The 17,237-nt window shown below is 44.0% G+C and overlaps 1 protein-coding gene across 1 annotated transcript in view; it reads right to left on the bottom strand.

Moving 5' to 3' along the window:
- Positions 1-5,986: 5,986 nt before the first annotated feature.
- Positions 5,987-17,237, bottom strand: part of ELOVL6 (ELOVL fatty acid elongase 6) — a 92,004-nt gene continuing 80,753 nt past the window's right edge. Inside the window, exons 3-4 of the mRNA XM_069459205.1 lie at positions 14,406-14,557; positions 5,987-7,356 (exon numbers count right to left, since the gene is read on the bottom strand). Of these exons, the coding sequence (XP_069315306.1) occupies positions 6,932-7,356; positions 14,406-14,557 (577 nt within the window). The 3' untranslated portion in view covers positions 5,987-6,931. The remainder of the gene's footprint in view (positions 7,357-14,405; positions 14,558-17,237) is intronic.

The following is a 17,237-nucleotide window of genomic DNA, read 5'->3' as shown; positions in this document are numbered from 1 at the left end:
TGGACAGCTAAAATCTATATAGAAAAATTAGCCAGGCATGGTGGCACATGCCTGTAGTCCCAGCTACTCGGGAGGCTGAGGCAGGAGGATCGCTTGAGCCCAGGAGTTTGAGGTTGCTGTGAGCTAGGCTGATGCCATGGCACTCCAGCCCGGGCAACAGAGTGAGACTCTGTGTCAAAAAAAAAAAAAAAAGTTAAATAGATTTCAAAAGGAATAAAGATTGCCATCTTAACAATATATTCTGAGACAGAAAAAGAGGTGCAATTTGGCTGGTGGAAAACCTCACATAACAATAGGCTCTTGGGTTTTAAATGCAAATGTTATAGGGACGTTACTGTTATACACATCATATCGGTAATCCAAAAAGCCATGAAGCGTGACATAAACCATTTTGTCTAAAAAGTATGCAATACCAGCCTGAGCAAGAGCAAGACCCCCATCTCTACTAAAAAATAAAAACAAATTAACTGGACAGCTAAAATATACAGAAAAAATTAGCCGAGCATGGTGGACATGCCTGTAGTCCCAGCTACTCGGGAGGCTGAGGCAGGAGGATCGCTTGAGCCCAGGAGTCTGAGGTTGCTGTGAGCGAGGCGGACGCCACAGCACTCCAGCCCGGGCAACAGTGAGACTCTGTCTCAAAATAAATAAATAAATAAAATAAAAATAATAAATAAATAAATAAAAAGTATGCACTAGAACACACCAGAATGCTGGCATTTGAAGGTCAAATTACTTTAGGACCTGGGAGTGGATGACTTGGACTATGCCCGCTAAGCTGGCGGGTGTGTATGTAGCGCACTGAGCCATTTCTAAGGAGGTGCTGTCCTTGCTAAGTATTTTCCCTAACATATATCTTGCCCTCACACACTCTGCCCAGTGACGTGGCAAAGTTCAGTGTAGAGTATTGGAATTTTCCCCATGCATGCTCTAGTTCTTTTCAAAAGATTGAATGGCTGCAATAAAATTGAAGATTCCAGTTCCAGTCTCATTCCATCTACTTCTGGGATGTCGGATCTAATGAGCTCATTTTCCTTATCTGTGAGAGGCTGGTGCAAGATAGACCACCTGGCCCATTCAGACTGTTCTGGAAAGCCAACAGACATGGAAAACGTGAACTGTAAAATGTTCAGCCCACGGAAGGGATCACTGAAGGCCTAGACATCTTATGGGATTTTACTCAGCAGTATTTGAGGACTGTAACACTATTGGCCTCCACTAGAGAACTGAGTTGTAATGACTCATCATTCCGGAGCCCACCGGCATCCACTGTGGGAAACGGTCCTTCTGAGATTCTAGAGCAGCCCTCAGTGTCCCCAATGTCCAACTCCAACCACCCCGGACAAGAGAGAAGAGAAACCAGAAACATAGTTTGATTTTTAAATCAAAAGTTATGACTTTATTTTTAATTTTGATACACCAGGAAAAAAAAAATATTTCTTTTCATGTTGTGAGATAAGCACTTAAGAATGACAATTCCAGCACTGCTGTGATTTGCTCTGTGACATGGGTGTGTGTGGGCTTCCAGCGACCTTAGGCTCTGGGGTCCCTAAGAAGCTGAATCTCCCAGTGGGTTTCAAGGTAGCAGCAAGCGACATCCCGCCTGAACACCCCAGACAGGCAGGCCTGTTGGAAACGAGCGTGTCTGGGGTGCACTGTTAGGCTACTTCTGTAGCCTTAGTGATTTCTTTTGTCCACTGGGAAACAAAGCCTCCAGTGTCACCAAGCATTGGGAAAATAACAGCATTTAAATATGACATGTGAGTCAGAACTTTCAATTTTGTCCCAAATGTGGCTTTGCCACCCTGACTTAGGTAGGGGACCACTTTCTTTAATGCAACCAGTTACTTCAGGAGGAGTTTCCCACAATGCACTTGTGGGTTAAGACTTCCGGCGGGGGCTCTGCGATCCCAAGCCTTCTGCCTGCCCCACCTCAAGTCAAAGTGCCATCAGCAAGATGTCCCCAAACCCACGCACGGATGTGCTCCCACCATCTGCGTCACGGCTGGCACAACTTCTGCCACCAAAGTGGCATTCAGGAGGAAGGGAAGCCTGGGGACGGCCCCCTGCCTCTTCTGTGAGCCCTGAATTCTCACAGTATCTGAGGATGAGGAAAGGACCTTGTTGGTTCCATAGGCTCAGGAATATTCTTCGACGCTCCACGCAGCTGGCTTAACTGGCCTCTTCAGCTATGAGTTCTGCCATATGGCTCACAGATGCTTAAAACTGGAGACCCAAGAACATTCGAGAAAACGCTATCACTGTACTGACGCTTGCTCTGCGGGAGTATTGGGCACAGCACACAGAGGCTGTTTTCCCACCAGCACACAGAGACCTGCCACTTCACACTGATTGTCAGAACAAACTCTTACTTCAGTGTGAACACCCTTCAGGCCAAATGCTGCGCTGCCTTCTCACCCAAACCTCTTCCCGACCGCAGTGGGTCTGAGGCACAAAGAATCAAGTGCATGTCACAGGGACAGAAGAATGACTTTAAAGCTCTGTGGGTGACAAGGACTCCCAGCACGAGCACAGGGCTCTGCTATCATCCCAAACTGATAGCAAAACATTTATTGTTGAAAACAAAAAACAGGAAAAGACGACGTCATTTGACTACTGGAAAGTTCTGGGCTTTCATTGTGAAATTCTGACGCCATGTTACTTTTCTGGCTAGAACTATTTTCAGGGAAATTTAGAGAGGGACATGGACCAACATATAGAACTCAAAGCTCTGAACTGGGGGAAGCAAAAAGTCTATTTGTTCTTCTCCGCTCGCCTAACAGCGCTCTTGAACCTGCACTTGGTGAATCCAACACCTCTGTTGAAGAATTATTACCCAAACTGGAAAAAAAAAAAAAACACCAAAAAACAAAGCCCTCAGAAGGTATATAACTGGCTGCTGTGTGATACATACATAGTCTCTGAGTGAGGCTGTTCTTTTCAGAGTAAAGAACAGATAGTAACCTGAGCATGTTGCTTTTCCCGGGTAGTTAGTTAAACAGTCTGGGAATATGGCTAGACTTCTAGAACATTCTACTCCAGTGTGGCAGACTCCAGGGGCTGTGGTACTCTGATGTGACAGGATTTATCTTACAAGGATACTCATCTGATTTTTATTTATTTATTTTGAGACGGAGTCTCACTCTGTTGCCCGGGCTAGAGTGCCGTGGTGTCAGCCTCGCTCACAGCAACCTCAAACTCCTGGGCTCAAGCGATCCTCCTGCCTCAGCCTCCCGAGTGGCAGGGACTACAGGCATGCGCCACCACGCCCGGCTAATTTTTTTCTATATATTTTTAGTTGTCCAGCTTATTTCTTTCTATTTTTGGTAGAGACAGGGTCTCGCTCTGGCTCAGGCTGGTCTTGAACTCCTGAACTCAAGCAATCCTCCTGCCTCGCAGCCTCCCAGAATGCTGGGATTACAGGCGTGAGCCACCACACCTGGCCTCATCTGATTTAAAAAAAATTCTGTTGGTCTGTTTTCTAGACGTGTTCTCCTACGTCCCTACTGCCTTTCCGTTCAATTCTACAGAAACCCACTCAGTCCAGACCCATTAGTCTCTGCACAAAAGTACAAAGACGTGAAGTCAGGGGACATATCAACGCTTTCCTCGCACTCTAAGCAATATGTATGTAGTGTATGCTCACCCCCGACCCTCCTTTTTGTAGAGCAGTATGATTAGAAGGATGGGAGTAAATGACCTGGAATAATAACCTCAGTTGATGATTTTAATTTGGTACTTTGACCTGGCATTGGATATAAATATAGTAGTTACTCGTTTCTCATAAGGAAAAATAGAAGGTCCAGATAAACCCCCCTCTCTCTGAATACAGAATTTCTCCCTTGCATTGCATTGCAAACTCCTGGACTTGGGTTGATGCTCAGACCTACTGTATGGAAACTGTGTGTGTGTGAGTGTATAGAAACATTCATATATATATATATGTCGAAAGAGAGACAGAGACAGAGATGTATGAAATCAAGAATTTGTTGTTGTTGTTTTTTTAATCAATCCAAGAGTGATGTTTTCACCATAATGGGATTGGAATGCAGTGGAGCAGCTATACAAACCTGCCTGCCCAAGTTTCTCTGGAATGTTAGTTGACAGCAAGAGTATTTTTGTGGCAGTCAATTCTCTGGTAGGCTTCAGATTTGTCATGGGCTAGTGATCCAGCCTCCTATCTGCTATAATTAAAGCAGCTAAGCTGGGATGTTAAAAAACAGTGTACTGAACCTGTAATACCAGAATTTTTTTAAATATGTGGCTTTTCTCCTTCCACGATAAACACTGGCAATGCCTGTAGATATAGTTAGCTAATTTAAAAACTACTTATTAGACATCCAACCTGTAAACAAAAATCCTAAATTATTTTACAAGTGAACACAAACATGAACCTAATACCAAGATGAAAGTGCTTTGGAAGCATCCTTTGGGATCTTTTTAAGGTCTATGCTCATGTTTTTATTCTAACCTGCATTAAAGGATCTATGATAAATTACTGAATTAAATAACTAAAGCAACGAGATGAGCCTCTAATGGGTCCTTCAAGTTAACTGTTATGTGACCTTTTCCTCATTTTAATTACTTATTTTCTGTTATGAGGGGGGAAAAGGTTTATTGCACGGTATCACTTATTTGCAAAGCTCAAAATAACATTATTTGCATCCTAAGAATCTATTAGTCATTCTAGCAGGACCTCGCTTTTCAGCTCCTGTCAGTTTTTGCCCAAATAATAGTACATTCCTCCATCAGTTGTGTGTCATCTACGAACCAAGGTCAAGATGTCAAAGACTATTTGCAATCATTTAACACAAACGTTAACATCTCCCCTCCCCGGTTATTCCAGTCATGACGTGGTTTCCATAAGATTCTCCATTCATGTTCCAGCCATTCACACAGAATGGAATAAAACTTTATTCTTTTTCAATTCGACACAGAAACGAGATGCTGGAAAAAGCTCTTGCCATCTCTTGACGGAAAAGCAGAGCAGCTGTTTCATGAATGACAGCACACTTTTAAAGCTAAAACAATATAAAAATAATTTGGAAAAAAAAATCCCTTTTACTGTACACGCTCAAATAAAGCAAGAAAAGATAAAACAACGGTTTCTTTTTCTGCTAGCCAGAAAATGTTTCTATTCATTTGGGATCTGAAGTTCGGTGTACCCCACATCTGTGTGCGCCTATGTGTGGCTGTGTGTGCATAATCTATGTTGTAGAATAGCCCCTAACCTTTCATCTAGTTTGCCTAATCATTAAGCTACTTAACCAATTATAATATTAATACTATGATGTCAGTTTGAACAACTTTACGAGAGTTGCTCCTTTGAAATACTAGGAACATTGACACGTTTATTTGGCTTGTAAAGGACTGAAATAACACCGATAATATGACCTAGCTTTTTTTGTTTGTTTGTTTTTTTAAAAGAATATGGCTCTTAATAAATTGATCTTTGAGTTCCAGAGCGGTAAGTCCCTTTTACAAAAAATTTCTGAAGCTGACTTGAAGCAGGATGGATATCTTCCGATTTGGCTAAAGGAAGTATGACAAGCATTTTATGTCATTTAAAAATTGGGGGTGGGGTGGGGTAAGTCTATGGGGGCCTTAATTGTCAACTGTCTTCAGCCAAACTTGCCATGTGTTTGCTGAAGTACCACCACGCGGCCAGCAGGGGGCACTGTAGACACCCCTGCACTGCTCGGCGGCCAATGCAGACGGTGCAGAAACACAGCGCTCGCCCAGTGTCAGCAAAGAGTCCTGCAGATTTCTCTTTGAAATTCACAAAAATATAGAAAATAGACTGTCCCACAGGGCTTCATTTGGAAAGTCAGGAGCCTATGTGAAGTCACATAGGGAGGGGTGTCCGTGTCGTCTACGGACGCGATGGCCAGCTCACCTGTCGCCCCTCGTCCCCAGCTTAGCAGTGGTATCTGGCTGGGCCTTTTTCAGGTAGTACAGAATCCATTTTGCAAATCGTTTGGTTGCATTTTTGTTTTTTTTTTTTTAAATCTTTTTGATTCTGTATTTCCTCTTCTGTTCAAAAGCCTGCGGGCAACTGAACAAAAGGATCATTCTGCCTATCTCGTTTTAAGACTAGAAATCACAGTACTGCTGTCAGAAGCGCCCTGGGTTGGAGCTGTCCCCGCTGGGACCCGGGCTGCACTGTGTCTGTCCTCCCAGGAAAACCCTCGGGAGACTCCTGTGCCCTCGTTTGCTTTTGGCAAACTCACTAGCCTGAAGCTATGTAGTGAATATGCATTTTTTTTTTTTTTTTTTTTTTTAGTGGAACTATAATTGTTTACATCTGTTTTCCTAAGGGATGATTAAGACATCTTTTTCTCATGGGGCTACAACCATTCACCTTTCTTTAAAAAGGCCTTAATTTCTGCAAAAGCGTTAATTGTTCTAGACACACCCCCTGTATCTCTTTCCTTTCTATCTTTTCTGTTGGCTGTAGTTTGGGGTCGGTAAAGATCAGAAAGGAGTGTGTGTGTGTGTGTGTGTGTGCACGCTCATATTTGTAAATAAAATTCTTTCGTCCTTAGAGAAATAGGACACTCAGTAAAAACATCTTTTGCTATCGTGTTAACAGCCTTCACTGGCCTTCCGGTACTCTCTCTCTCTGCCTCTGGCTCCCGTTTGTTCTCCTTTGTCCTAGAGGGGACAGGTAAAGAGGGGATGTGGCCTCCCAGCCAGCAGTGCTTTGAGACGGAGGTGCACTCAGCGAGTCCTCACCCGGAAAGGATCATAAACTTACTGGGTTAAGTCAACCTAATTATCCCTAAGCTGCCTTGGGTTTGTGTCTGCTCCTATGATTTTTGTTTTGTGTTGTTTTAGCTGCACCATATGTGATTCCTTGTGCCATTTTCTTTTGTCTATTATTTTTTTTTCTTGATGACCCTGAGCTATGGCTTCCTCCTCAGTTCCAACACTATTCAGCCTTCGCTGTCTTCCTCATCTTGCCGATGTAGGCCTCAAAGAAGAAATGGCAGAAGAGCACAAGGTAGCTGAGGTACATGAGTGAGGACCAGAAGATGTTCTCAAAGTGAGAGTGACACTGGTCATACTGCATCCAGTGGAAGACCAGGTAGTTAATGACACAGCCCATCAGCATCTGAGTGATCTGGGACAAGGTGACGAACATGGCGAACTTCCGGGAGACACGGAAACCCGCCGCCCGTAAGGCGTAGTACGAGTACATCACGGAGTGCACGCCGTAGTTCATGGTCATGAACCAGCCTCCCCCGGCAACCATGTCCTTGTAGGAGTACCAGGAGTACAGGAGCACAGTGATATGGTGGTACCAGTGCAGGAAGATGAGCTTCTGCTTCCTTAGAACGATGAATATCGTATCTCCTGAAAGACAAAGAAGGGAAAGAACATTCGTGAGCCCCTGGACCACGACATGATGCTAATGTAGACTTCTGCAGGAGGGCAGGCGTCTTGAGCCAGCGCTGGAGGGTCGGACCGGCTCCGGCGCTGGCATTTACGAGCTCTGTGACCTTGGTCATGTTACTCATCCTCAGTATTTTCCAGTTTCCTCATCTATACAATGGGGATAATGAATCACACAGTGACTTGGAATTATCTGAGGATTAAGCAGGATGATCAACATGCCCTTTTCACATGTGGTAGGCAAGCAACAAATGTTTGGGTAGTTTACAATACACAAAATCCTACTCATGACTGATCTGGAAGGGACATGAACAACGAGGTTGCCCAATCCCCAACTCAACCGTACATTTTAGGAAATGCCACGGGGTGGGCGGATGAGTCCCAAGGTGACTTGTCTTAGATCATTTAGGGATCAGAAGAAACAGACTGGGACTCAGGTCCCCAGTGGAGAGCTCTCTGGCGTCTCCAGAATAGTAAAACCATGGTTTTTCTTCGGCATACGATGAAAGGTACCACACTCCTTGAACACATCTCTCTGCGAGCTCCCTTAAAATGATGAAACCTTGCCCAAGGGCAGTGAGAAAAGTAAAATTGAAACAAAAAAGGCGAAGACAGAAGAAAGGGGAACAAAAGCCATCGCCCGTACACATCTGCTGATGAGGGTGATACAACAAGAACTAGAAGGTCCTTCTTCCTCTGAAATTGAATGAAGCACAAAGTGAACTAGGACATATTTCTGTCCTGTCCCTCACATACTTCATGGATGGCCCAAAACACACGGCACCGGGCGAGGTCCCAAAGTGCTGGGCCGTGGAGAAACTGCTGAAGTCTTGACGGCTGTGGTTGGAATGACACGGGTGATGCTTGGCTCCGTTCATCAGCAGGTATGACTTTATTTCCCTTCTGAATTGTTAAACATTATTACTTCGTATTTGCTTAGAACCGGAAAGGAAAAGTTGCCATATTTCTGAACTATATTAGCAGGTTTTCACTGAAGTCCTCTTCTCTCTTGGGAGATGCCCGATGTTTATGATGTGTGTAAATGTCAGATAGGCTGATGGTGACAGATGGGGATAGCAAATCTCATGTGCCTACTGTAAGGGACAAAAGTGACGTCAGGAAAGCTGGGGTCTACTCTTAGTGTCAAAGGGCTATTTCTGTGTGCCTGTCACAGGCCTGCTATTGCTGTGCCTCTCCCCTTCCGTCTGCGGACCGTGATGCAGACACGGTGACCCCAGCCTGCGTCTGTTCACAGTGGCAATAAGGCAGATGCTCAAGAATTGTACGGTAAAAGCAAATTTAGTTGTTCATAATGGAGAAGATGCTTTTCATGAGTCTCTTGGCGTTAACTGAAATATAAATCCCACGCCATATACAACCACAATGTCATAAGTGTGACTTACCATAAAGTAGTAAGCATTTCATCTTCTCCAATTCTCTAGATTTAATTTAACTCCATCATCATTTTTATATTAAAATTTTATTGTCTAAAGAATGGTTAGGGCCGGGCGTGGTGGCTCACGCCTGTAATCCTAGCACTCTGGGAGGCCGAGGTGGGCGGATCGTTTGAGCTCAGGAGTTCGAGACCAGCCTGAGCAAGAGCGAGACCCCATCTCTACTAAAAATAGAAAGAAATTATATGGACAGCTAAAAATATATATAGAAAAAATTAGCCGGGCATGGTGGCGCATGCCTGTAGTCCCAGCTACGCGGGAGGCTGAGGCAGGAGGATCGCTTGAGCCCAGGAGTCTGAGGTTGCTGTGAGCTAGGCTGACGCCACGGCACTCTAGCCTGGGCAACAGAGGGACTCTTTCTCAAAAAAAAAAAAAAAAAAAAAAAGTCATGCTAAGTCATGGTACTTAAAGGTTTCCAGAAGCAACCCAGTGATCTAGAAATGTACACTACCCCAGGGACTGTGTATTTGACGTTGGGCAACCAACCTTCTTGGTCAACATCCAATTGGCATCATGGAAATGAATCTGCTAAATTATAAGCAATAGGTCTTTGGCCTCTTGAATGTTTCCATCACGTCACCTACTTTAGCTGCTGTCTGGTTCATGTTCTCTTTACCTTGACCTCTCTAAACTTTGGTTCAGCTATTATCAGTCAAGAGCCAGCTTGCGGCAGGGCACGGTGTTGCTGGTACCTAAGTGTCCCCCTCCTGAGCTAGCCTTTCCTCCCCTGCACCTGGAAAGCGCAGATTGCTTTCCGGCGATGGGGAAATTGCTCAGCATTTGCAAATCCCCAGGGTACTCTCGGCCACCAAGAGGCACGGAGAGCCTGCTGTGTGTGTGTGTGCGGTTTGTCAGAGAAGGCCGAGTCCCTCTTCGCAGAGCTAGCTGGAGTGCTGCTGAGTCAGGGTTTCGAACACAATGACATGCTCAACTGAGCAAGGACCTGGGCTCAGAACAGATGTTTCCAAGTTTTAACAAAACCAAATCTCAGCAGGTTTGAATATAATGCAAACAGAAGGTGCTCAAAGATTTGGCACACGCAGCGGGTCCGTGGCTCTCTTCCTCTCCAGTTGCTCTAATAAATTGTAACCCTGTAATCCACTGAAATGAGCTCATAGCTTTCTGCTGAAGCAGCAAGCTTTTCTTGCTATTAAGAGTTTAGCGAAGGAGCTAGTGTTGAACGGGGACAGGGTGTCAACTGGGGAAGATCCAAAAGTTCTGGAAATCGATCATGCAATCACTGCACAACAATGTGACTATTACGTATGTTCTGCCACAATTTAGAAACAGAATTTGGCTGGGCGCGGTGGCTCACGCCTGTAATCCTAGCACTCTGGGAGGCCGAGGTAGAAGGATCGTTTGAGCTCAGGAGTTCAAGACCAGCCTGAGCAAGAGCGAGACCCCTGTCTCTACTAAAAATAGAAAGAAATGATCTGGACAGCTAAAAATATATATAGAAAAATTTAGCCGGGCATGGTGGCACATGCCTGTAGTCCCAGCTACTCGGGAGGCTGAGGCAGGAGGATCGCTTGAGCCCAGGAGTTGGAGGTTGCTGTGAGCTAGGCTGACGCCACGGCACTCTAGCCCGGGCAACAGAGCAAAACTCTGTCTCAAAAAAAATATTAAAAATAATAAAAACAGAATTTAATGAAAACTGCAGGCATGTGGGTTTTGGGGAGAAAATACATTTTCCGTACCGAATGTGGAAGAACTGTTCTTTTTTTCTCATGAGATCTTTTCCCTTTGATGCTCATGAGGCAGAACTTGGGACCTAAAAATAAGAAAAGTTCTAAATAATCCAAATGGATAAAGCTTTCTTAATTGCACGGTTGCCACAAGGTTTGCTAACTGCAAAAAAAGAATGTAAATCTCCAAAATGCATGGTAAAAAGGCATCCAAGCAAACATGGTCACTAAATAGGTACCAGGGGCTGGAGTGGCTGTCTTAGGGACACTTGTCCTGACTTCTGGATGTTCTGACTCAGCAGTTTACCCCTGAAAGGCCATTGTCCAAGGAGCTCCAGAAGAGGTTAAGGATAATATTTCATATTTTAAAATTTTTACTAAAAAGGTACTCAGAACATAAATGACCTCCATCCAGGATCTGAAAGTCTATGGAGAACTTGCGTCACTAATTGGCATCATTGAAGAACTATGTCAAGATGAGAGTATTTTTCCCCAACAACTGGAGAGAGCTCAGAACACAACACGGGCAAGTCGTCCTTCCAGGAGGAAAAGGCCGTTTCTCGAAGAAAAGACTGAGGTTGCTTCTTTGCAATCTGAGACTTAAGGGCCACAAGTATGACACCCTTTCTGATATTTAAAAAAAAAAAAAATTTTTTTTGAAAGTGGTAAGAGGTAATTGTGAAGGTGTTCAGGGTGGCATTTAAAGGAAATCACATGTCTCGTGCATTGACTGCGTTTTTATATCTGTAGCCAGGCCTTTGTCAAAAAAGATGGGGGATTAATAAGGACGTTTGTTATGCAACACCAAAGACGTCAGGGGGATACATTTCTCAACTTATTTTCAAACTGTAATAATGCATAGATTTATTTTAAAGATAAAGGTCACAAAGCTCCAAGAGTGAAGAGTACACGCTCACATACTTAAACCAACCCCATCTTGAGAGCAAGAGCTCTGATTAAGAAACCCTATGACTCTAAGTCAAAAAGGAATCATTACGCAGGAAATATATCTGACGAGACAATTTTTTTTTTTTGTTTATCCCTAAATAAATGACACATCAACATAGTCTCATACAATTTTAAATTTCCTAAAAAATACCTCTTCAGATTTCCAGGCATTGTCTGTAGATCCAAGAGGGAAAAATACTTCTCTAGCCTATAGGAGTCTGTACCTAGTGGTCCCAATATGAGTATTAATAAAAATAGGCTTTGCGGGCCTGGTTCATAAAATGTATATTACTATTATTGTTGTTATTTATTTTACTTTTTTAAGAAAAAGTAGCCATTCTATTCCAACTCCCATTAAATGTCTGGTCCATAGTGGGTGCTTAATATAAGTTTATCGGACAAATAACTGAATGAAGCCACACTAATGCATTGCATTCTAAGACTGTTTTCGTAGGCTGTGTGTGTGTGTGTGTTTGTGCACAAGCATGCAATAGTTATCTAGTTATTTTGAACTATGTAGAGGACCTATCTTTGTACCTCTGTCCCTCTTTCTGAAAAGTTTTCAAGAAAAATTTTCTCCTGCTGCTTTTCTCCCTTGTCTTTGACCTGGTAAGACAATAGTCAAACCAATAGGTCAAACCCATTGCCAGCTACTATTAGCATCCTGTGGAAAGTGGCAGGTTGCTGGCCCACACTTCGAGAGACCTCATGTCCCACATGCCTAGACACGGGACATGAACTAAGGACACCTTACAAAGACTGCTCATAGCTTCTATCGTAGGTGGCTTGTAATGAAATTACAGCCTCTAACCTCCTTTTTAGGGGACACAGAAGAAACAATATATATCTTTTGAACTAAATACATATTAATACAATTCTTAATTACAGGTTAAAAAAAAAAAAATTAAGAAACCCAGTGGGTGGGTAGTCAGGTTTTCTCTAATACAGACCGGTTTGTGAGGTGGTAGCTACCATTACTACTCATGGATGTACTCAGAGATTAGAGTCCCTAGAAGCTACCTTTCTTTGCCAATAAAGACATTATCTTGGAGAATTGTGCCCCTATCATCAAATTCTTGCCAGTTAATTTTTCACTGTTTCTGCTAACCTCCACCACCATTTACATTCAAGACCGTTAAAGAGTTGAAAGAAAAAGCATAGAAATCTACAAATGTAGCTGGTATTTTCTATTAATTTCTAGAAGGTGAACTATGAATACCTTCCCCTTCCAAAACCAGTCTCAGGGATGAGGAAAATCAAACGACACCAGAGATCAGCCCTTAGCATTTGCTAATGAGGACATGGCGATACCCAAATGAAAAGCTTCATTTCCTAATCTGATTTATGCTTCCAGAAGGGACTTGGAAATAGCTATGGCACTCTTCCCCCCCCCCATAATTTAATATTAGCTCTGCTGTTAATGAGCCTTAGAGAGGGAACTGTATTTCCTAAGCCCCTGGAAGTGTATTTTTAGGGGTGCTTAAAAATCAGCATGTTTGTTTTGTTTTGTTTTATTTTATTTTTTTGTTTTGTTTTATTTTATTTTTATTTTTTGTTTGTTTTTCAGCTCATTACGGGGGTACAAAAGATCAGGCTATATACATTGCCCATGCCTCCCCATCCCCCCGAGTCTGAGCTTCAATTGTGTCCATTCCCTAGACAGTGCACATCGCACTCATCATGTAGGTGTGCACCCCTCCCCTCCCCCCACCCCATCCCCCCCCAGTCAGAACTTCAAGCGTGTCCATTCCCCAGGCAGTGCGCATCGCACTCAACAAGTAGGTATACACCCATCCCTTCCTCCCGGCCCCCACCTCTGTCCGATACCCAATTGGTGTTAGTCCCAAATGTGCACTCAGGGATAACAGTTTGATGGTGAGTACATGTGGTGCTTGTTTTTCCATTCTTGGGATACTTCACTTAATAGAATGGGTTCCAGCTCTCTCCAGGAGAACCAAAGAGATGCCATATCGCCATTATTTCTAATAGCTGAGTAATAGTCCATGGTATACATATACCACATTTTGCTAATTCATGAATGGATTAGCATGTTCTAATCTTTGGTCCCCAACCCCCAGGCGGTGGACCGGTGGCCTGCTGGGAACCGGGTCGCACAGCAGGAGGTGAGCAGCGGCGAGTGGGCGAAGACAGTCACTTCCTATCAATTGCATCACCGCCTGAGCCCCAGGGAACTGGTCCCTGGCACCAAAAAGGTTGGGGACCGCTGTCTGTGTGAACCATTTTGCCCTTCACATGTACAATTATTTAAAAGGAGGGAGAGAGAGGAAATCATGTTTATAGCAGCACAATTCACAATTGCAAAGATGTGGAAACAACCCAAGTGCCCATCAATTCATGAATGGATTAGTAACATGTGGTATATGTATACCATGGAGTACTACTCAGCTATAAGAAATAACGGTGATATAGAATCCCTTTGGTTCTCCTGGAGAGAGTTGGAAGCCATTCTATTAAGTGAAGTATCCCAAGAATGGAAAAATAAGCACCCCATGTACTCACCGCAAATTGGTTTCCCTGATCATCAACCTAAGTGCACATTTGGGAATAACACCAATTGGGTATCGGACAGAGGTGGGCGGTGGGGGAGGGGATGGGTGCACACCTACACGATGAGTGCGATGTGCACTGTCTGGGGAATGGACACACTTGAAGCTCAGACTCGGGGGGATGGGGGGACCATGGGCAATATATATAACCTGAACTTTGGTACCCCCATCATAAGCTGAAATTAAAAAAAAAAAAAAAAAAGTGGAAGTCAGTTTATAACTCAAACTCATTCATTATTAAGTTTCCTGCAACAAACAAAATAGGACCTTCAGATTCTTTGTTCACGCTTAATAAAAATTGCGGACATGTCGCTGCAAAGAGAGGGGAAGGAAATGGAAGGAGAGAAGACACTCACCTAGTTCGGGTGCCTTGCTTAGCACAAATGCATAAGCCCAGAATTTGCTGACCGGTCCAATGTAAAAACCCTGGTCACAAACTGACTGCTTCAGGCCTTTGGTCATCAATATGTCCACCATGTAAGCACCAGTTCGAACAGCACCGAATATACTTTATAACAAAAAGAGAAAAGAGACACTGTGTGAGAACATAATTTCATGTTTGACATTAACCATACTGAGAAGACTGGTTGGCCATTGGCAGGAAATGGGTATGGAAGAAGAAGAATTTGCATTTAGCTTGAAGTCACCTTAAAATGTTCTGTAAACAAGAGCTAATCACACTTCTCAAGCACGTGATCCTGAACCCAGACGTGACGCCACTTACTCTTCACCAATGTCCCCAAGGACGGGAATAGATCCACAGCAGAACCTCGTGAAGAACCTGTGGTCTTTTTTTTTTTTTTCCACAGTTATTCTTTTTATTTTTTTTTCATTTGAAACACAGTCTCACTCTGTTGCCCGGGCTAGAGTGCCGTGGCGTCAGCCTAGCTCACAGCAACCTCAAACTCCTGGGCTCAAGCGATCCTCCTGTCTCAGCCTCTCCTGAGTAGCTGGGACTACAGGCATGCGCTACCATGCCCGGCTAATTTTTCTATTTTTAGTAGAGACAGGGTCTCGCTCTTGCTCAGGCTGGTCTCGAACTCCTGACCTCAAGCGATCCTCCCGCCTCGGCCTCCCAGAGTGCTAGGCTGCAGTCTTTTGTGTTTCAGCTTGAAGCAACTATTCCTTGGGGGGAGGTGGGTGTGGCTGCACTCTTGGAACTATCTCAGTCCTGGTCTGTGTCTAATTAGTCTCCAAGTCCCCCTGGCTCTATTCCTTGAAAAATCCATTTAGCTCTTTACCCTAACTCTTCCTTTATCTCTGGACTGGCCTTATCAGCCCAGGCCTCCTTGGGGACAAGGCCAACTCAGAGGATGGCAAAGTAGTTCCTCACAATGTGACTGAGCTGCTGAATGAACTAATCTTTCAGTGACCCTATCTCAGGACTTCTTGTTCTGGAGGTTAAAAAATATTCCTTATGGCATAAGCCGTTTGGAGTTTTGCTTTCTATGACTTGCTGCCCAAAGCATTCCGCAAGACACAACACACAAGATCTGATTTTCAGTAGACTTTTAAACACTCGTTAACATTTGGTTCAGAAGCGCCCTCTGTAGATATAAGGAATCTACTCTCAAAATTGATCAGTCTCTGCTCATTAGCCCCAGATCCACGATTCTGCTGAACAACTGGGCGTATTTTATAAAGCATCCCCTTCCCTGCTGGCTCCAGCCCACCACAGCCAGAAATCACGCAGCCTAGAACCTTCCTTTACTACATTTGCTGCCAGACTGTGTTCCCCAAACGTGATCAGAGTAGATCCAAAGAAAATCCTTTTGAAATCACTTTCTTTTCATCCTCCTGGGTCTCACGCTTAAAGCTCAGACTCGGGGGGGGGGGGGGGGGGGATGGGGGAGGGGCATGGGCAATATATATAACCTGAACTTTTGTACCCCCATAATGAGCTGAAATAAAAAAAAAATTAGGTTTAAAAAAAAAAAAAACAAAAAAAACTATAAATCAAGAAAAAAAAAATCATTGTAGTTCATTCCCAGTTTCTATGGTACTCACATAACTTAATTCTATTATTTCAAGTGGTAAAAATTTACCTGGTTTTAGATTCTGGGGTGAAAAAAGTCAGTAAGCTAATTCTGGCGAGTGGTGGGGGACCTGGAGGGCTTCAGAGGAAGGGGCATTAGAATTAGGAGCAAACAGGTATTCACGAATTCGAGGGTTAGGGTGTGGGGAGGTCGTATTAGAGCACTGGAGGTTTATGGTATCATGACGACCTCCAATATTGCTGACGACAAGTGCACAGCACGTATTATTGTCCCGTATCTGGACATGAGCCTCATTCCCTAAGCTCTGAACAATAAGGCTGACTCAGAACAGAGGACAGCGGCCCTTTTCAGGGACACCGTCAGTGCCACCCATTGGGCCCATGTGTCTGTGGGCAAAGGCACATTGTTGGGATGTGACGATGCTGCTGGGGGGAGCAGTGGCTGGGGGGCTGCTCGGGCAGTGGGGTGACTGTCATTGGTGGGAAGCCACCAGCTCCGCCCCAAGGCACATTTCAGCCACAGAGCACTTCGGCATCAGGTGGCTTTTATTATAACAGTGTCGTCACACTGCGACACTTTTCCAAACTATCCTTTAGCGTGGAGAGGCATATTTTCCTCCCTAAGTGACATCACCCAGAGAGACAGCATGACACAGCGAGCCCAGCTCCCGGCAGACATGCCTAATCAATCCCCACACTCCTCCTGGCCAGGCCTGGACACTTCTTCCTCTGAAATCAGGATAGTGATATCTAACATGCAAATTAGTTCTATGAATTTTATAATAAAGCAATATAAGCAAGGTATTTAGTTAGCACCAAGCCTCTGAGATATATATATATATATGTGTGTGTGTGTATATAAATACACACACACACACACACACACACAGGTGCTCAATAAAACAGTTTTTATTATATATATATATATATTTTTTTTTTTTTTTTTTTTGAGACAGAGTCTTGCTCTGTCGCCCAGGCTAGAGTGAGTGCCGTGGTGTCAGCCTAGCTCACAGCAACCTCAAACTCCTGGGCTCAAGTGATCCTCCTGCCTCAGCCTCCCGAGTAGCTGGGATTATAGGCATGTGCCACCATGCCTGGCTAATTTTTTCTATATATATTTTTAGCTGTCCAGATAATTTCTTTCTATTTTTAGTAGAGATGGGGGTCTCGCTCTTGCTCAGGCTGGTCTCGA

The sequence above is a fragment of the Eulemur rufifrons genome, chromosome 26 (assembly GCF_041146395.1).
Source record: "Eulemur rufifrons isolate Redbay chromosome 26, OSU_ERuf_1, whole genome shotgun sequence".
NCBI classification, from domain to species: Eukaryota; Metazoa; Chordata; class Mammalia; order Primates; family Lemuridae; genus Eulemur; species Eulemur rufifrons.
The sequence above is the reverse complement of the archived record's forward strand: the minus strand, read 5'-3'. Positions and strand labels throughout refer to the sequence as shown.